Here is a 22246-nt window from a genome sequence, read left to right as displayed (position 1 = left end):
CAAATCCAGATATCAACTCTTAGTCAATTACTGATCAATCAACACTTTGAAATATCTGCATCAATTTACAAATACAAATGTTATTATAGCCCTAAGGAGTTAGCTGTAGTATCAGTCAAAGTAATAAATTGAAAATATTGAGTCAATACTAGAGACCCAGCATTGAAAAATTGTGTCAACCTGGTATAAATACTTTTGTAGCAGTTCATGAATCTACTACATGGAAACATGGCCAAAATATGGTTTCGAATAAGTCACAGTACTGAACATAAATAATTCACAAGGAACAATTGGTCCATATCCATAATGAAGACATCATAAACACACCCACCTTATCAGATATGGTTGCTATATATCTCATACATTCAGCATCTGATGGAAACTGGTTGACATGCTTGACCATCCATCTAACCACCTTGATGTGACCTTTCCTGAATGCTGACATCAGACAGGATACTTTCCTGTTGTCCTGGGCGTCAATATCAGCTGATGCACTGACCAGTAGCTGTACAACATCCAAGTGTCCGCCTGTCAAAAATCAAAATGTACTTTATATATTTGGTTTTAAGTGATGTGTGATCAAAATCTTACACTGCATTTGGCAATACTAATGAAGAGTCACTGAAATCTTGTTGTCTCAGTAAAGGTACCCAAATACCACTTATGTCAACCTGGTTTTTTCTATTTAATCTATCAACCAACACCTATTTACAGGATGAGGTACCCACTACCCAATGGAGCAATAGGAAGTAAAGTGCCTTGTTCAAGGGCACAACACAATACTAGTCTTGAACTCACCATCCTCTGACAGTGAGTCTGATAATGTGGACTTACTGGGTCTTGAACTAACCACCCTCCGATAGTGAGTCCGCTACCCTACTCACTGCCCCATGGTGACTCCTACACTGTTGTAATGATTTAATACAACAGTATACAGAGAACTAAACTCTTAAATTTGCCTGAAACAGCCCTTACATTTTGAAACTTCAACAGGTAACAGTCAAAATAATGTCAATTCCGCTGAAGTAGGACGATAACTGTCAAATCTGCTAGGCTGTGAACCCACACTTTGTATCTAATTTTTTTACCGCATCACTGATGATATACATGACCAAAATCTGAGACATACTTACCATTACAAGCTAGCCAGAGTGGTGTGTTACCCTTCTTGTTTCGGACATCCACTTGTGCACTGTTTGACAGAAGCAGCTCTACAAATCTGTAGTGGCCCTTATCAGCGGCAATGGTCAAAGCCGTGTCTCGGGACGATGGTACCGGTGAAGCATTCACGTCTGCTCCCTTGTCCAACAGTACACGACCAACTTCAGCATAGCCTCCAGATGCAGCCTCCATTAACGGTGTCAAGCCAGTCTGAAAATCACAGAGCAACAACCATCAAGATCTTTTCAAGCAGAGTGAATCTCAGGCACAAGTTTTCGAAACTAAAAAGTGCTACTTCTTTTAAATTCTTGTCTAAAACTGGGGACTATTTTTTGAGTGAAAATATAACATTTAGAGTTTTCTAACAGAGCGACCTTGAGAAATGGAGGCCAGTTTTAATTAAGATCTCTAAAATTTGTGGTATATGGAGCCATTATTGAGGTATTACCTACATATATAATATTTATAGGGTGTGGCCAACTTTGACATAAATACAAAGTGCAGACAATTGTTTCTTGGGAAACGACAGTTCACAATGAAGTTGATATCATGTTTCCTTTACGCTTTGTTGTCTGGTCATTGAGTAGTGTACATATCTGTAAACACTGAAAGTTTGTTTCCAGTATGAATTATGAACATGTGTTTCTCTATAAAAGTGTGTTTACATATGAAAATTGTGAAAATGTGTTTATGTATGAATTATGAAAACGTGTTTCCGTATGAATTATGAAAATATGTTTCTGTATGAATTATGAAAATTCCTTTACTGTATGAATTATGGAAATTTGTTTCCCGTATGAATTATGGAACTGTTCACATATGAAATATGAAAATGTATTTCCCATAGGAATTATGAAAGTGAGTTTCCCATTTGAATTATGAAAATGTATTTCCCATAGGAATTATGAAAGTGAGTTTCCCATATGAATTATGAAAATGTGTTTCCTGTATGAATTATGAAAATTTGTTTTCTGTATGAATTATGAAAATCTGTTTCCCGTATGAATGACAATCAACATTAACAGTTGTCTAAGCAGTCAAAGTGACACTTGCTCTAAGCTTACCTTAGCTCTGTGTTCAACGTTGGCTTTCCTATCCACCAACAGACTCACCACCTCATGTCTTCCCTGAAAGCATGCCAGTGTCAGGGCTGTGTTGCGGTTGGTTTCAATCTGGGCGTTGATATCACTGCCCATGTCTAGTAGCAGTTTGACGGCTGGCGTGTGACCGTTCATAGCGGCTAACATGAGTGGTGAAATGCCAAGCTTGCTACCAGTCCTGGCAAAGAGAACACACAAAATACATCATCCAGTTTTCCATGGTTTTATCCGTACTCTGACGGTGATCAGGTATCAGACACAAAGTCAGCGCAACACCTTGCAGACTTTATGCCGTGAAGTGAATTCATCGGGATATTAGCAACCATAATCCTGCCAGGGTGTCATTTTCCCATGTGTCAAGTCAGTAAAAAGTGCTATTGCAGCAAATCTGTATGTATTTTCACCTACATGGCGTGGCACATTATAGCAGGTTTGGTGACTAAAAATCATAATTACAGTAATGGTATCTAGGTATTCAGGGACCCTATATTCAAGTTTTTGTTAAACTGCAACACATGGGACTAGTTATGGCTTACTGGTTTAAACAAACTTGACCTGATGGTGACATATGAACTTGGCAGGATAAAGGTTGAATTACTGCCATGCTTGAATAAGCCTTAGGAGGCATTTGTGCTTGTGATGGTACACATACTGCTCATACATACATTCATACATACATACATACATACAAACATACATACATACCTTCATTCATATTGTCATATCTACAAAGCCCAAAACAGATATCATGCTATTCTCATTGTTGTGTTACCATGTAAATAGAGCACACTGGAGCCAAAAAAGCACTGAATCAATGGAACGACAAACATGTCTACATTTCTGGTGTCATAATTTTGATCATGAATTTCAGATGGGAACTGACCAGAATTTTTTTACAGCTTTTTTTCCTTGCAAAGCATTGAATTACAACACGATGAACACCAACCTGGAGTTAATCTCTGCTCCATGACTCAGCAGTAATTTGATAATGTTCACGTAACCACCTGATGCAGCCAGACTCAATGGTGTGTAGTCAGATACATTACGATGCTCTTTGTTTGCATGTTTTGAAAGCAGCAACTCTACAACCTGTTAAAAGTAAAAAGAAAATCATTTTTTATTAAGGTTTTATTATATTTGAATTTTTACAATTATTTGACAAACAGCTGAAAGAACCTACTGCCTACATTTTCAAACATCGTTGATGACACAGTCCCCACTTGTTAATGGGTATTTTGATTACAGGTCCTCAGAGAGGATAGAGTCCTCTTCATTAGGTCTGTGATAAAAATACTTTTGAATGAATTCGCTTGATACATGTCTGAGTTATGGTTCAGGACATGAAAAAAATCGTAACAAAATGGTCGCACAGTGGCCATATTGGATCGCATCACAAAACAAATCGATGTGCATAGCTATGACATTGGTCGATGTCCTTGTACCAACTTTGAATAAAATTGGTCAAAACATGCGGATATGCCTGAGAAATGGCTCTGTACATGAAAAAATTGTAATACAATGGCCGCCTGGCGGCTATATTGGATCGTATCACAAAACAGATTGACGTGCATATGTATGACATAGGTCAATGTCCTTGTACCAACTTTGAATAAAATCGGTTGAGATATGCCTGAGTTATGAAAAAAACGTAATAAAATGGCCGCACAGCGGCCATTTTGGATCGTATCACAAAACAAATTGCTGTGCACAGCTATGACATTTGTCAATAAGCTTGTACCAACTTTGAATAAAATCGGTTGAAACGTGGCTGAGTAATGGCTCTGTACATGAAAAAATCGTAATAAATGGCCGCCTGGCGGCCATATTGAATCGTACCACAAAACAAATTGACGTGCATATCTATTACATTGGTCAATGTCCTTGTACCAACTCTGAATAAAATCGGTCGAAACATGCCTGAGTAATGGCTCTGTACATGAAAAAATCGTAATAAAATGGCCGCCTAGCGGCCATATTGGATCTGGATCGTATCACAAAACAAATTGACGTGCATATCTATGACATTGGTCAATGTCCTTGTACCAACTTTGAATAAAATCGGTTGGAACATGCCTGAGTTATGGCTCTGTACATGAAAAAATCGTAATAAAATGGCCGCCTGGCGGCCATATTGGATCGTATCACAAAACAAATTGACGTGCATATCTATGACATATGAAGTAATCCTTGTACCAAGTTTGAATGAAATCGCTCCAGGCATCTCAGAGATATCTGCGTGAACGGACGCACGCACGCATGCACGGACATGACCAAACCTTTAAGTCCCCCCGGACACTAAAAAGAATAAATTCCAAATGATCACTACAGCAAGATTTTTTCAGTATTTCTTTTCATCTTAAACTTTCATCCCTCTCCCACTATACAAAGATCCAATGTTTCCTTGGAAAACAATAGGATCACACCATTCTTTGGGGGTTAAAGGGTGATAAGCATCTTACCTCAAATCGACCTCCTGAACATGCTAATGACAATGGTGTGTCTTTGGTCCGTTCAGACTGAGCTTCTATTTCAGCGTTGTGGTTCAGTAGAATCTCACAGACCCCTACATGCCCCGCTGTCGCCGCTAGGATCAAGGGTGTAAATCCTGCAACAACACAGAATATCCATCCAGTTAGATTACTGTAATAAGTCAATGAATTGATCCTCCACTGATTCAACCATTATTTACTCACAAAAATTATGAATTTTTACTGATGATAAAACATATTTCTTACTCTATTAAGTTGGTATACACCTTGAAAGTGAATGACTTAAATTTTTGCTCAAACTTTTCTGAATGTAACTTTCAACCATTCTCTTATCGAATCAACGATAAAATCAGGGGGTCACCGTGCAAAATTTAAAACTAGTGAAACAAATTACCCGACATTTTGATATATTTGAAATTCAAAATGGCTGGCATTCCTGTGTTACACTGGTATGCAGATAAGAATGGACAGTGAAATTGATCTAAATGTTGCCACACTTGTGTAATTGGTTTGTAAAGTTGTTACAAAACTTGTCTCAGAAGTTGCACTGACTTGTTATAACTGCGGTGAAAATCAAAGAGCTTTTATGGACCCATAATAAACACACACCAGGGAGTACACTTTGAAGTGCACTTCACATACACAGACTCATATTACATTCCTTATATGCTGCTTTGAGTTACATTGTATCACAGCAAAGTCAGGGTCTAGTTGTCATTAGACTCTTGTTGCCTTTGCATTGTAGAAGTTCTTTGCCAAAAAAAATCAGGATTTACAGGAAAAGAGGTGTACATACGCCAGAAATAATAAGTGAGAAAGTTTTCGAAATGTACGGGGATAGAAAGTCAGAAAATCTTTACCCTACACACACAGACACTAATCAGTGTCTACTTTATTACTTTATATCAACAATTATAGCAGAAGCCTACTGTGAAACAACAGTATAATCTGTCTTTAGTTTGCCGCAACTCAACTTAAGTTACCGATCCTGTAGTAAATTTTCAAACAACTTTACAAACCAATTACACAAGTCTGATAACATTTAGATCAATTTCACTGTCCATTCTTATCTGCAAACGACAGTAACCCTATGGGGACAAATTAAATTTTGGATTTTTGAAAATCTAAGACGGTGAAAGTTTTCCTTTCTCAAAAAGCTTTAAAATAAGCCCCCACACGTGGTAGATCAGATAAAAATGCAGAAATTTGAGAGTCCGACTATCTGTCCCCGAGGTGTGTTCTACCTTATAAATTCATCCTTTTGAACTGTTTGGTCACAACACCATCATAAATACGTCCTGCAAACTTATTCCAAAGCATATATCAACCATTTCACAGTCCCTGTAAATCACATATGTTGTTAGTTCAATACATGCAATGACTTCTCATCTAATTTTACCTTTCTTATCCCTGTGTTCAATAGCAGCTTTCTTTGAGAGTAACAATGACACCAGTTCTTCATGTCCACCAGCACAGGACAAAGTCAGCGCTGTGTCATGGTTACTCTCGGTCTGCGCATCAATTTCTACAGGATGAAACAATTCCGGTGCCACATTCCCTGACATTTTGGGTGACACCTGGGGTGATACGTTGGATACTGGGGAGGTGTTGGGAGTGACAGGACTGGCTGGGGATAAAACTGTTGGGTTGTTACTGTTCTGGGCTGACAATTCTGCCTGTAGTGCTAACGCTGCTACATCTGCCTCTGTTTGAAATGAAACAACAGGAAAGTACATACATCAGAGAGCACTCAAAACAATTTATATTCTTGCTCACATGAGAAAGAACTTAATAATGACAAGAGTAGTTATTAAGATAGTTAAACGAATACCTAGTCACAGATAGCTGGTAAGAAAGTGCGTCAAATATGTATGCGAAAGGCAGTTGCATGAACGAACAGAATTTGGCAATTTCCGTTTCGATGGTCTGAAACAATACACATCTAATAAACCTTTACAACAGATACATGAGATACTGAAGACTGGCCACTTACCAGTGACAGATATGTCTGTATCGTGGTTTGTCTGTATGCCTGATGCAACCAAACACCCATCCCCAAGGAACGTTGTCTGTGTACCACTTGTCACAGTCAGCGTTGTCGTTGTTGTAGTCAGAGATAGACAGCTATTGGGCAGCATGTTCATGTCATCATTGGCTGTCTGTTCCTCTGTGGCTGTGCCTTTACCCTCCAGCTGGAAGATCGACCCAACGTCTGGAAGAGGAGTGACAGCCGGGCTGCAATCTGGTTCACTATCCGGGTTCTCCTCCTCATCATCGCTGCCGGACGCTTTACTATTGTACAACCTCTTCTTGTTTTGTGAGGAAGAATTGCTCCGAGCTCTTTCCTGGAGCTCTTTCTCAACTCTCTGCAACTCTTCCAGAATCTCTTGTTTCTTTTGGATTTGTTTCTTGAGTTCTCTGTTGTAGTTGAGTTCCTTGTTCAGTTCTTCCTGAGCCTCTTCCGGGCTGTCCTCTGATGATGTGACGGAAATAGATCCGGAAGTCTGGGTTAACGCTAGCAGCTTCTCAATGTTTTCTTTGCACGGAAGAAGTGGATTGATTTGGGAAGCAACCTCAGGCAGAAGTTTTTCACCTGGAAGACATAAACATTGATGTATGATTTTTTCAATATTTCTGAAAAGCAGGAATCTTCATTGATCCGTAAGGTGGTAAAAATTGTGGATACGCAAAGCTAAGGACTGTTTGTGAAAAGAAACTGGACACACTTGTGGCACTTCTAAGACGGGGAGCAAAACGTTTCGTGGAATCTCAAATCAGATTTTCACAGAAGGTAGTACCATTCTCTGTTGCTAAATCACACTGGCTTTCATCTCACCAACATTGAACTTTTATCAGCCCATTTACTTTTACAGAGCTTGCACCAATAATAATTCCCAATGGTTGTACACTATTCAACTCACATGTAACCTGTTGACTCTCTGCTTGCAACGACGGCTCTGAAGGGCCTTTGTCTGGCTCCTGAGGGGGAACAACTGTTGGTAATGCTTGAGTTGGTACTCTTGGAATCTGCAAAGGAGAAAGAAATATTCAACTATTTGTCTTGAACTTCTGTGTCCCTAAGGGTCATAAAGCATAGGATAAAACAACAGGGTTGTAGGTGAAATGCTGAAGGGAAGGAACACATTTTGTTTTCAATGATCACAATAAATTTTCATGGCATCAAGTGGAAAATAAAGCTTATGAAGACCAGACATAAAAGAGAATCTCTTCTTTCTCTCCTTTTATAATGATTAAGCAGAGTCTAAGTGAAATTTGTCACAGGTTAAGTCCAGTACCAATATCACATAATTCCATCATTACTCACATTAATTAGTAAAGCCATTTTCTCAATTACTGTATTACTTTATCACGGTTTTGTTCTCGGCTGAAATTTTTATTATATATTTCCTGTCAGACAAATTAACCAACTTGACCTAATGGTGACCCATGAACTTGGCAAATTATGGGTTACAGATCACTGGAGCAGCTGGAAGGCTTACCTCTCCCTGTTCGCTGTTTGGTGGCGTCAGCTGAGAGCAATCCACTGGAACACTAGGTGGCATCATGTTGCTTGGGAAGTCAACCAGCAGAGAAATGACTGCCGTGTGACCTCCCTTAGCAGCTTCTATCAAACAGGTTGATCCATCCTGTAAACAAAATTAATATCATTTTAAGCTGTCTTCCTGACTCAGTGTCATCAGTATGTCATTACATATGGAGAACACTGGGGGCACGTCCCCTTTTAGTAGACATCAGTGCTTGTCTGAGAGTGCCTTTCAAGGTAAATAAATATGAGCAAACCCCCTAAGGTAATGTTAATTGTACTACATAAAAGCATGGGTCCAGCGTCCTTCAGTTCCACAAAAGACATAAATGAAACCAACTTCCTCTGCATCTGTTCATTGACCTGTCGTATCTGCCAATGTCTTTCAGAACAGCACAAATATACTTCTCTTGCCTAGATTCTCTCCATGACATCTTGATTCGCTTAATTTTTTTATAAAACTCATCCATACACACAAACACAAATAAACTAAACTCATGTAAAAATGGACACTTGGTACACCAACACAGACAAAGTCAAACATGCCATGGAGTTAACTCAAGGTTAGTTTCAACTTGTTCACCCCCATTCCTATGAAACAGGTCCAAAATCACCATTGATAACAGTGGGTTTGGGCCAAACCATGGCGGTGTAAGAGTTGCCATTCAACATACCTTCAACCTCTGGGAAGGGTCTGCTCCGTGAGCCAGTAGGAGTTCAACCACAGAGAGATGACCCCCGGCACAGGCCAGTGACAGCACACTGTGGTCATTGTTAGTAGTGGTACGATTCACATTGGCACCTGTTGACAGATCATGAAATTTCCTTTAATCACACTGTTTATCTAAAATTGAATTTCTAAAATTTTCCACACAGCTGATGACTTGATAATTGCAGGGCCGTAACTGGACTGAACTGCAAAGGAGGGCAGATTTGAGTAATTTACATAAATTTACATTTTGACAGTGTGGACAGTTTGCAGGCTATGACTCTGAATTGGTTCATCTTGTGACTAACACAGAGAGAGACCAGTTTGAAAGACATACCTGGTCAAAATCTACAGTGGACAGAAATCTCAGGACAACTTTGTTCTGCTTACCTCTACTGATGAGAAACTGGACTGTACACAGATGTCCTGCCCTTGCAGCTTTCATCAATGGAGTACGGCCACCTTCAGACTCATGCTCCTGTCACATAACACATATGGAAACAGAACTCATAAATTTGAGTTTTACACTTGAATGGAAACTGCACTTGTGATGAGATAGGCAGTGGGTCAACAGGAGCTCAATCCGCTGGCTCCAAGGTGCATACCAGATATGAACTGAATATGCTCACGTGTTTTACAACAGGTTCATTAATAGTAGTACGCTTCACAGAACAATGAGATATATGTAATCACTATATGTAGCAGGTTTTTTTCAACTTCGCACAGTACTCTCAGAGTTTAATAACTAATTACAAAACTTTATTTAATATGCAAATGAGCTGTTAATTAACTTGACCCTGCTCAATGCTTTATGGGACAATTAGATATCCATCAGCTCAACATTTGTAGCACGTTTTATTTAATTTAATGCAGTCATTTTAGAGAAATGTTACTAATAACAGAGTTCATTAAATATGCAAATAAACCCTAAATTAACTTGATACTGTTCAATGATTCATAGCACAGTTAAATATTTATCAAATCAATATCTGTAGCATGTTTCACAAAATTTTGGTGCCGAAATTTCAGAGTTATATACCTAATTACAAAGTTTATTAAATATGCAAAAGAACCCTTAATTAACTTTACACGACTAAATGCTTTACAACACAGATAGATATCTGTCGTATCAGTATGTGCAGCAGTTTTCATCACATTTGATGCAGTTATTTCGGAGTTATATGACTAATTATAAGACTTCATGAAATATGCAAAGGAGCTCATTATTAACCTGACACTGCTCAATGCTTCTCAGTACAATTGGATATTTATCAGATCAACATCTGTAGCAAGTTTCATCAAATTTAACGCTGTAATTTTGGAGTAATATCACTAATTACAACGTTCATTAAATATGCAAATGAACCCTTAATTAACTTCACACAACTGAATGCTCTACACCACAATTAGATATCTGTCGGATCAGTATCTGCAGCAGATTTCATCACATTTGGTGCAGTTATTTTGGAGTTATATCACTAATTACACAACTTCATAAAATATGCAAATGACCTATTTGTTAACTTGATACTGCCAAATGCTTCTCAGTACAATTAGATATTTATCAAAACAATATCTGTACCCAATTTCACTGACTTGGGTGCCGTAATTTCAGAATTATATACCTAATTGCAAAGTTCATTAAATATGCAAATGCACCCTTAATTAATTTCCCACTACTAAATGCTTTACACTACAGTTAGATATCAGTCGGATCAGTATCTGAAGCAGATTTCATCACATTTGGTGAAGTTATATCGGAGTTATATGACTAATTACAAACCTTCATAAAATATGCAAATAAGCTATTTATTAACTTGACACTGCCTAATGCTTCTTAGTATAATTAGATATATATCAGATCAATATTTGTTGCAAGTATCATCAAGTTTGGTGCAGGAATTTCAGAGTTATCTCACTAATAACAAAAGCTCATCAAATATGCAAATGAGAAGATAATTGACATGACACTCACAGTATCATCATAATGTTCTTAGATTGTCATCTGTGAAAAGTTTCATGAAATTTTGTGCAGTATTTCTTGATATATGTCTACACTGTCATTACCGTATCCATAGGGAAACCATTGTACAGAAAAAAACGATATTGCATAACTTCATTAATATGCAGGCCACACAAACCAAAATCTAATCAGTTCTTGCAAGTAGCATATGGTACCTGTGTACCAAATCTGACTTGAATCCGTTCAGGCGTTTTTGAGTTATCGTGCAAACAGACAGACAGACAGACACACACACTAACACACACACACACACACACACACACACACACACACACACACACACACACACACACACACACACAGACAGACAGACAGACAGACATCGCTATGACATTAGCCCACGTGTTTACACACGTGAGCTAAAAATGGGGGTTTGAAATCATGTCAGTTACATTCACATTCTGTTTGACTTTGAGAATAGGGATAAACAATTCTATGAAATCATTTTCCTTCCTGGAAAGGAGAATCTGGAAAAAAGCGTCTTACCAATTCACTTCCAGCAGCAAGCAGTACATCAGCAACATCAGTGTGTCCATTCTCACAGGCCAGGGTCAATGCCGTATCACCTGTACTTGTCTCAGCATGAACATTAGCACCTACAACAACAACATTGATGAAAATTTGATCAGAATTGACGTACATGCATGCAAGCTACGTGTGCATAACCAACTGTAAATTCAGTATATTTGCAAAAACTATTTCATCTTGAGAGGTTCTAGATAATAACGGAAAAATTTTCAAAGCTACATCTGCAAATTCTTATATGATAACATGTACTTTTTTCCTAGAGAAATACTTGAAAAAGCTCTGAAAATATGTGTTAGTTGGGGCACTGCTAGCACTGCGGGACGAACGTATGCCTGAATGTTTCGTATTCCGCGAAGCATATATTCTACCTGAGAGCGCTTTCGACCGGTTGCTAGTGACGACAGCGAACATTGTATCAATTTATTTTCAATAGAATATCGATCGAAATCTGCTGGCGTACGGGTTCATGTGTTGAGGTCAAATCATTAATATGTCCACATAACCCGTATATATTGACTTAGATAGCATAAAATCAACGTATCCGTTGGTTTCTTGTACTTAGATTGAATCGTCGACACTTTTTTACAATTTTTGCGATGCGTTCACATTTTGGCGCTCTTTGCAAGTTTTGCGCCATTGTGAGCTGAATATGACCTGCGAGTGAGCACGACAACAATGTATCAATTTCCGATAAAAGGATATCGATCGATAACGTTCACTGCACGATTACAGTGGAGAGTCTGCGCCCGTTCGCCTCCGTTCTGTGTTATTTTTCAAATTTACTGGAATTTTCATTGCTGATTTTCGCCAAAATTTGGTATAAATTACAACAACATGACATGCATTTGGTCTGTACATCTTACGAGATGCATACTGATAAAAATGCGTCAATTTAAGGCCCGTGTTCTGCATATGTACACGCCGTCAGCTCGCCAAATCATTGACGGCAACGGTATATTTCAGTGATCGGAATAAATAAAATTCAAATAAAACAATTTTCGTGAAGATATTTAAAAATCTATAACGATAGGAATTTTGTATATTAATCAAAGGATCACCATGTCAATTTTCATCATTATTCGTTCAAAATTGAGGAATTTGAACCGACGAGAAGTGTGCAATCTGTTCGGTATATTATTCGCCATTGTTTTCAACGGGAAATCAAGCTTATTCGCCGCGTCGTAAAATGAAAAATATATCTGAAAAAACCCATTGCTTTAACTTTTTCATTTCGCTGTAATTTCTTACGATATTTGAAATAGCACATCTCATGAAGGTTAACTAAAACTCTATCGTTTTACTTTTTTGAGTTTCCCTCTTTTTTTTATGAAATGACGAGTTAACGATCGTTTGGCTGTTGACTGTGTTTTCACCTATTTTTGCATATGAATAATTAGCACATATGCATTTTCATGATTCCTTCATGAAATTATTGCCAAAATATCATAATGGAAAGGTCAACATATGAGGAAATTGAATCTGCAACTTTTTCATCAATATTAAGCTGTGCAGCGTGGAAATTTGGCGAAATTTAATACATACCGTCAAAGGCGGATTTGACTCACTGTACGCGTACACGACGTATGTGCGGCGAAAAAGTGACACGCTAATATGAAACAAAATGGGGGGCCTTTGGCCCCACAGTGAGTGTATTTTAGGGTGATAATATTTCTTTGTACCTTTACTTTCCAAGAATTTGACCAATTCCAGGTGACCCTCCTGGGCCGCTTCCATCAAGGGTGTAGAACAACCTTGTTCTATGTGAGCCCCTGCTTGAAGGAGAAAATCAGCCACTTCAAGGAAGCCGCCACAGCAAGCCAGTGTCAAGGCAGTTTCTTGGGTTTCTTCAGTCTGTGCGTTGATATTGGCACCTACATCAAAACAACACACGAAATAACAGTTACAGTTTGAATCTAATAAGGTGGGGCTGTTTGACTATGAGAGCAATGGTCAAACCCGCTGAAACTTGCTCAAACTTTCCTCAAGCAAACTTTCAGACATCCAGTCATTCTCTTTCAAAGTCAAAAAATAAAAAGTCATAAAAGAATAAAAGTCAGGGTCACTGTGAAAATTTTGGTAGAAGACAAACAAATCACTAAATATTGACCAACATTTAAAATTCAAAATGGCAGTGTTATCTCTACAGGGAAAAACAAAATTCTGGATTTTCACAAAACTAAGCCGGTGAAAATTTTATTTACTCAAAGAGCTTGGAAATGAGGCCAGAAGAGTATTGAAAATATTTGAAAGTTCGAATATCTGTCCCTAAGGCGTATTCCACATTTAATTTATGATGGGATCCCCTGAAAAGCTATTTTCAGTTTCAGCCATAAAGTCAATGGTAAAGAAATCTTGACAATCCTAAGAGCATAATTTTTGTCAGCTGCTTCGGAAAGTCAGACAAATGGTTGTTTCTGCATACAACTCTTAGAAATAAGCCTTGATATGTTTACCTTGAGCAAGTAATAAGTCCACCATTTCCTCATGGCCTTCACGTGCTGCTTCCATCAATGGCGTGTACCCTTCATCATTGACTTCCTCAATGTTGGCACCCTGTCCAATCAACAGTGCTGCCAACTCCACATGACCTCCGCATGCAGCCAGAGTCAAAGGTGACTCAAAGCTGTCAGCTGGCATGTTCACCTGCAATCAAACATTGATCTACTTCAATATCTCTGACTACATGCAGCAAGCCATCGTTTATAGCATGGTTGCCAGGCAGCAGGAGTGTAGTGGTATTGGAAAAGGTGACAATGTTGTTGCCTGGTAGATTGGGAAAAATTGTTGTCTGAAAGACATTAACATGATGGCCATTGAGAGAGAACGCACAATGACTTGAATAGCACAGACAAATTTTCCCGGAAGTTCTAAAATATATTTGTTCACCATTTTACTTTTTCAAAGCTCACCTACTTTCACCAAATATCATGGTATCCCCATTTAAGACACATCAGACTGAACCTTCAGATTAAGTGATCAGTGAAAACACGGTGCATGGCTATTTGAAAGTGAAGCGAGTCTGACAAACCTGTGCACCATGGTCCAGTAACAGCTTGGCCACCTCGACATGCCCATCCATTGCAGCTTCCATCAGCGCTGTGTGCATTTCATCTGTCTTGTGCTCATGATCAGCTCCAGCCTCTAGCAATAACTTCACCATTTCAAGATGACCTGATTAAAAGTGGAAGAATTTGCTTCAATTTCTGTAATGACCATTGCAAACTGTCTATCTAGATTTCCACTATCACATTTTTACCCACAAAACTAAGACATTTGGGCAACAGTGAAAATGTTTTCTGTTATGACCAATTTGTGACTACATCATTGTTGACAGAGATTTCAATCTTTCATTCTACCACTTTCTTGAGTCGTAAACAGACTAGGTTATGATGAGATAATAAGACAAGACAGCAGCAGTTATAACTTTTGATGAATTTCCTACTCTTTTTTTGTTTGTAATGTCAACTACAGTTTCTTGTTTAACTCCCAAAAGCATCTTGAGATACACGGTATTAAGCTTGTCTATTCAGCCTGTACATGTGTAGACTGCATTTTGATTGTTGACAAGTGATTTCTGGTCTAGACTAGAATTCACAGGTCAACAATAACAGTACATTCTACATGTACAGATGCTCTGTTGGCAAGCTAAACAGCAGGTGTTTTAAAATCATTTGGAGAGTAAAGCAAGAAACTGCAATGGTCATGCAACACTTTTGATACAATAATCACACATTACAGCTACTGGCCTTCCAAGCCAACTGCTTAATTCTCATCCTCTCAAAGGTAACGACTGTCAATTGACACTACAATTCAATGAAACACAGTTAAAGAGGTCTTGCTCTGAGATGTTTCGCATGAGTGAAAAGGAAAATTACATAGTATAACGTACAGATAGAAACAAAATACATCATGGCAAGATCATCAGACTGGAAATACCCGTGCATGGGGAAGAGATGTTTAATAAGCAAAACTGTGTATTGTCTTGTCAAGTCACATTGTATTCTTGACACATTTGAAAAAAATTTCTGTATCAAATTTAAGTACCATGGACTTAACGTAACAGATAAACTTTTGCAGAGGTAAAGGAAATTCAATGCCTTTCTGCTTTGAAACAAAACATCTGGTTAGTCTGGTGTAAATTGACACTTCACATACTTAGTTACTGTGTACAGATACTAATTATCAGGCAGTGATATTGAAAGTAGCAATGCTGTATTTGTTTTGTGAAGCTCCATTCTGAACCTCAGGTATCACACACCAACTCATTTTGTTGAGTCAGGTATATGTGATATCCCCACTGGGCTTGCCCAAGGTGAGTGCTGTGTATTGCATTGCACAGTTCACAGTGTTACCTTTATAACATGCGAGAGTCAACGCACTTTCCTTGAATTCTCCGGAGTGGGCATTGATCTGAGCTCCCTTCTCGATCAGCAAGGCGGATACGTTTACATGGCCAGCGCTAGAAGCCTCCATCAAGGGTGTGTGTCCGTTCTCATTGACGTCTTCAAAGTTGGCACCATTCTCATGCAACACTTGGACTGCATCTTCGTGTCCTCCATTGCATGCATACATCAGTGGTGTGTTACCTGACGGAAAAAAAAAAAATTACATAAGATTAGTTTTCATTAGACTGCTGTACATGGCAGTGCAGATTCACCGGTCTTGATCAATGTTTTCTGCATGACGTATTACTGGCAATGGGACCAGTTGTCCATACCACCCAGCGTAAATCTTGACATTATTTGTTCCTAAGAAAGGCAAGTTCAACTGTTGGGATTGTGGACATTTTTATTCCAGAGAAAGAAATATTCAACAGAGCTGATGTCAAGGTATCAGCTTTTTACTGTTGTTTTCCTTTTATAGTGAAAAATATCTGCAATGTTTATGTACATTTCTTTCTTATACAGCTTCCCTTCTGAAAAAGTTGGCATTACACCGTTTTCCCTCTCGCTGTGCTCATTCCATGGACAGAATATGCCCGTTTCAGTGAGGTCTATAACCTTTTTCAGGAGTACAAACTACAACCTCCTGGATCACCAGAATTTACTAATCTAGAAAGATTACAAATACCTTAAACAGTTTTTTACATTTTTTTCTTCCTTGAGCAATCTGCATGAGTATTGACTTGATTTTAAACATTAGGCTATTGCGGTACTGATGTACTGTCCTACACGCAATGACAGAACACCAATATATCATATAGGTTACCACAGCAGTATCACATGATCATTCTTTCTCCTATGATTGGTTACCTTTCCTCTGACATGAACTGCAAGACTTACCAGTTGAGGACTGAGCATTGACGTCTGCTCCGTGTGCAAGGAGCAGTCTGATGATGTCAGTATGGCCAGCTGATGCAGCCTCCATCAATGGTGTACAGTCTCCTTTGATGCCTCTGTCTTCAACATTGGCATGCATAGCTAGCAATACCTACAGATCACATAAGGGATACACATTATTATGCAGAGAGTAAAAAATCATGGAAAGTTCAAATTACTGCATTTCGAGCTAAACTTACAGAGAAAGTTAATTATCGCGCTCCACAAAATATAGCAGTTAACTACTGTTACACTGAATTTCTTCTCCAGAGGAAGAATGATTGTCGGTGGACCTGCAGTTCAAACTCCTGTCAACAACTTCAAATTGGCTGCATATAATGGTTAATTCTTTTGAAATTAAGATTAATTGTATTTTTTGAAATAGAATTCATAATAATTCATAATATTTTGTGATGTGATAAGTTTTGAAATAGGATTAATAATATTTCTGGAGGAGGTGAATTGTTTTGAAAGCGGATTTTTAATATTTTTGGAGGTGATAAATTATTTTGAAAGGGGATTTATAATATTTTTGGGGAAATAAATTGTTTCGAAAGAAGATAATATTTGGAGGTGTCTTCAGAAGAAAGTAAATGATGAAAGTATAAGAATTTGCTAAAGGGGATTAAATTACAAGCTAATAAATTAACTTATACAGTGAATTGATAAATGCTGAGTGATATTTGTTGACACAAAATGAAACAATTATTTCAAATTGATGTATAGTTCAATTATAAAACTGACCAATATCCATTTTGCACCACTATTGCTGCAACACATATACATGTACATGTATGTAGGGCAGACTAATCTTGAATGCTATCTTGTAATACTATTAAAGGTACACGGTCACCGTAAATTTGCATATTCCATATATGGTAAAGGGCGCGGGGTTTAGCGTACTATAGCCCGTAACACCTGTAGCTGTCGGTCCTCCATATTTGATGCGTCAAAGAACATGCAGACGACGCTGCTAAGTATGACATGGCTGGTCGAGTGGAGGCGCCCTTTTTAAAAAGCGGCCACCCGCGTAAAATCTATGATTGGCTATTACAAAACAGGTGACCGAATACCTTTAAATCACTCTGTAACATCTACTTTGGATATACACCGGAACTCAAATCATGGAAGTAGGTAAGTGAATTGAACAGTGATGATACAATAGACCTCCCTGACAATTCAACAAATTTTAATAAAAGTTCACATGAATGGCATTTACATCACAGCGTATGTTCTCATAAATACGGTACACTCTATTACACAGTTTGTTAAAAACCCATTATTTAAATCAATTTCTTCCTGGGTTTTGCCTTCCCTTTTAACTATAAATAGACATTCCCACCCCTTTCAGAATTTTTTGACATATAATTGAGGTAAAAACCCTATTTCCCTATAATGTTTTCTATCAGAAAACAGTTTACCAGGATTTGACTGGCGTTCTTAATGACTGACAAGACCTACCTGGGCTAGTTCATAATAACCAGCCGAACATGCCAAGGATAATAGACTTTCCCCTTCCTCGGTTGTTTCATGCACACTCCGTCCTTCATCGAGTAGCTTTCTCACCGCGTTGACATCTCCCTCCGTACAGGCATCAACCAAAGATCTGATACTGAAACAGGCAATACAACTTATTATAAACCACAATGTAATCCTCATTTTGATTGGTTCACTGGTATTCACATGCAATAAAGGTTACTACAATAAACAATAATGTAATCCTCATTTTGATTGGTTCATTGGTATTCACATGCAATAAAGGTTACTAGAATAAACCATAATGTAATCCTCATTTTGATTGGTTCATTGCTAGTACAAGCAACAAAATCATATCAATTTTAACCAATGGTACATTGTACAAAAACTTCATCAATATGCACCCATCAATGATGTCATTTGTCCTTTCTCTTTTGTAAATGTTGATATATTAGATTAAAATTTCTGATTATTTCATCAGAACATTAGAGGTCACACAATGACAACATCTCTTCACATACCAACCATTTAGTAGTTAACCTGGAAATGCTCATTAGCCTATTACTGGATAATTTTAATCAAATCATAGACCTTGTCAGAAAGTATACAATTAGTCAGACATTATTATGAATGACTTCAGAAAGGCAACATTCCATTAACTTGACTTCAGAAGAATAAAGGTGTCCCTGAATTTTCTCATATTGTGCATTTTGATAACAACTCATTCATTGCCTTGCCTATCAAATCATCCATTGGTCTTTTGAGAAAATCCATTCAATTCACCAATAAATCACAAAATAAAATTTCTGATATGGAATTAAAAACAAGCATGACAGCCCTTCAACTTATGACAAGCTCTTCTCTGCAAACAATTGTAAATTTAACATACTAGTACTAATCCTAGGTAAGATGCTCTTTGCGGATGCTGTATCTCACTAACAGAAAGATTTTTCACTGAAATAACCAGTAATATTTTTATGTCCAATTTGACTGAACACTGGCCAATTCAAATGTTGTTTTAACTCTATAAGAAAAACAGCTGTAATAAGCAAGTAATGATTTTTAACAAATAACTATAACAGTGTGCACAATACATCAGTGAAAGACCGCTTGTGAAGCAATCCTATTGAGCAAACAGAATTGGTGCAATCATGACAATACACAAATGGAAAGTCCACTGTTCCTGAGTACATTTTTGTATCATGACAGCAAATGTACCTTGGGTATTTAATGCAATTTCCCAGCAGGTGAGTCAAGTTTTGGCTGAGAGATTATTCTTTCTATACAATTTTTGGAGCACTTTGACTGAGATTGTGTTAACACAAATATATCCATGTATTACTTTGGCTACTGTTCTTTCTCAAATGCAGCTCCAACTCTGTGGAATGTCTTACCAAAAGATATTCCGTTGTCACCATCTGTTGCTTCTTTTAAAACATCTCTTAAAACATACCTTTTTAGAAACCATTGTGACTAAGTTCGCTGGTTTGTTGTTCTTGTCTATTCTTATTTTAACTTCTTTTAGCATTAGTATTGTCGAGTGCCCTTTTCTAAGTGTATTTCACATTTAATAATCATTGTATTTTTATCTTTGTATTTTATTGTACAGCGGTCTGATATTTTTATTGATGGAAATCGCTGTAGAAAAATAAATTATTATTATTATTACGGAAATAAAATACATAAAACTATTTAAGCCGCATGCATATACATAAAAGGAAACTTGTGACGATCACATCAGTTACTTCTCTCACTGAAATTGATATTTCACTGACATACACTTGGGATTAGCATGTACACAGTAAATTGTGAATTATTAGCTTCACTAAAAATAACATAATTGTAATTATTTTGACTTACTTCTGAGCCATAACACAGCCTCACACAACTGTCAGCCGCATGGGCAGCAATGTTTCTTAGGCAGATTGTCTTTCATGATGGAATAAACTTGACAAACACACGCCACACAGGACTATAAATTGGCATTATTTGTGACAAGTTGTATCAATTATTGCAATAATTGCAGAGTTTCACATTTTGTTATGCATGTTGCTGCCACTGCACGTACCAATCTAAACCAGCAGCATGAGTTATGAATAGCTAACACAAACACACAGCATCCAATTTTTAAATGCTTTTCCTATATTTCCGGTCATCAACCTAACCAGGCTGACAGCACTACAACAAAAGTCTACTTGGGCAGATCGTCTACTGCCCTGAAACCAGACAGCCTTGATATAGCATAGCGATAGATAGTGTAAGGAACAGGTCCGAATTTAATTCACTCTGGAGATTATGACTGTCCGATCTAAACTCATACAGCCGTATTCTACACAGTGTGTTTTTATCTAAGCAGGCATTGTGAAATGATGTTAAAAGGGAGTTCTCTGCTTATAGCAAGAAAACGGCTGCCAGACTTTCACATCCAAAGGTTCTGCAATTAGTAACACACAACTCAAACATCTCAAGTGTGATGATGGCATGACAAAGGGCAGTTGGCATTAGTTTCAAGCAGATGTCATATTTCTTTATTCATGTACATTCCATGGCTTATCGTATTGTATTAGAAGTATCAGGTGCAGCAAAACAAACTGAAAAAGTACGGGACTTATGCGATACGGCAAACAATGTTTCACTTCGTTTAATATGTGGCTTCATGACATGAGTGATTACATTCACTCACTGAAACTATGTTTGTCAAGTCTTAAAGAGCCATATACAATATGATGGCTTTCCATGTCATGAAGTTTCTAGTTTAGACAAGACTTAGAATACAAATATTTTTCTTTGTTGCAGCAGCCACAAAGAAATGCTCTGCGATGTATTGCCCATTGTTGACAGACAACCTCATATTTGAACTACAACATGTCAATTTGTCCTATGGTTGAATCCACCATGAGAGAAGTTGGACAACTACACATACATGACACAGAGTTTGGTGTCGATAGGTGTGTGGGAATATCTCAGAAATTTTTTATGCAGCATACATAGGTATATTATAATGCCAATGCTAAAATTCAAGTCCAGTTACATTTCACTGACAATTTCTGATAATGACTGATAATGACTTGTCATTATTGCCAAGCTTCAACACAGAATTCAATGCCAGAAAATATACCAATCGACAGATGGCTCTGTGAATACTGCTTCTACTTTGAATTGTTAAACACACTAGCAGAATTTTTGGCAACAATGTCAGTGATCTGCTTATTGATGTAGATTCCCTGTGTTGAGACTTTTGACAAATGAAGTCTTCATTACCAGGGTGTCAGTATGTGAAGCAATACCACTGAAAAGTTCAACACTGTTTGTGTTATCAACAAAATTTACTTGTATGTATTCTGGGAGGTCTACATGCACACTACATGTATACACAGACTAAAGAAGATTTGGTGTGATCACTGTCTGGATTAATTGAAATAAAGTTGCTTAAAGCAACTGATTGATGATTTATTTATTTATATCTTCTTTCACTGTAATTTTGATTATTATAGGGCAATAAAGAACAGCTGCTTCTTGATTGATGATGAAATAATATTGCATACCCATGAAAACATAATAAAATCAGATATAAACTGTACGATATAATATGACAACAGTTTGACACAGCTTATCATATGAAGATTCAACAGGTCACATATCTGATGTACGGAAAGGTTCGCAGAAAATCAAATGATTTGAAATCATATGGAATCGAACAAACATAATTTTCGTGGCACAGAATGAAGATTGGCAGCACATGCACTACAGTGTTTAAAATTTATTACTTGTAACCTAGGTAGTCATGAGGGATAGAATTAGAGACACTACAAAACATCCAGCAGTCACCCTAAGAAAAACACTTTTCAGGGATAGAAATACTTTTTTATTTCTCGTGGCAAAAGTTTGCCACTGGATA

General features: G+C 37.6%; 1 protein-coding gene across 1 annotated transcript in view; it reads right to left on the bottom strand.

Annotated features, from left to right (window-relative positions):
* Positions 1 to 22246, bottom strand: part of LOC139123275 (ankyrin repeat domain-containing protein 17-like) — a 42688-nt gene that overhangs the window by 7790 nt on the left and 12652 nt on the right. Inside the window, exons 4-21 of the mRNA XM_070689405.1 lie at positions 18334 to 18484; positions 16837 to 16984; positions 15907 to 16140; positions 14583 to 14725; positions 14008 to 14197; positions 13234 to 13425; positions 11513 to 11622; positions 9394 to 9481; positions 8969 to 9096; positions 8251 to 8397; positions 7672 to 7777; positions 6744 to 7343; positions 6150 to 6455; positions 4721 to 4866; positions 3208 to 3350; positions 2226 to 2439; positions 1134 to 1371; positions 332 to 528 (exon numbers count right to left, since the gene is read on the bottom strand). Coding sequence (XP_070545506.1) covers positions 332 to 528; positions 1134 to 1371; positions 2226 to 2439; positions 3208 to 3350; positions 4721 to 4866; positions 6150 to 6455; positions 6744 to 7343; positions 7672 to 7777; positions 8251 to 8397; positions 8969 to 9096; positions 9394 to 9481; positions 11513 to 11622; positions 13234 to 13425; positions 14008 to 14197; positions 14583 to 14725; positions 15907 to 16140; positions 16837 to 16984; positions 18334 to 18484 — 3481 coding nt within the window. The remainder of the gene's footprint in view (positions 1 to 331; positions 529 to 1133; positions 1372 to 2225; positions 2440 to 3207; positions 3351 to 4720; positions 4867 to 6149; positions 6456 to 6743; positions 7344 to 7671; positions 7778 to 8250; positions 8398 to 8968; positions 9097 to 9393; positions 9482 to 11512; positions 11623 to 13233; positions 13426 to 14007; positions 14198 to 14582; positions 14726 to 15906; positions 16141 to 16836; positions 16985 to 18333; positions 18485 to 22246) is intronic.

This window comes from Ptychodera flava, chromosome 22 (genome assembly GCF_041260155.1).
Source record: "Ptychodera flava strain L36383 chromosome 22, AS_Pfla_20210202, whole genome shotgun sequence".
Lineage (NCBI taxonomy): Eukaryota > Metazoa > Hemichordata > Enteropneusta > Ptychoderidae > Ptychodera > Ptychodera flava.
This window is presented reverse-complemented; position numbering and strand designations above follow the sequence as displayed.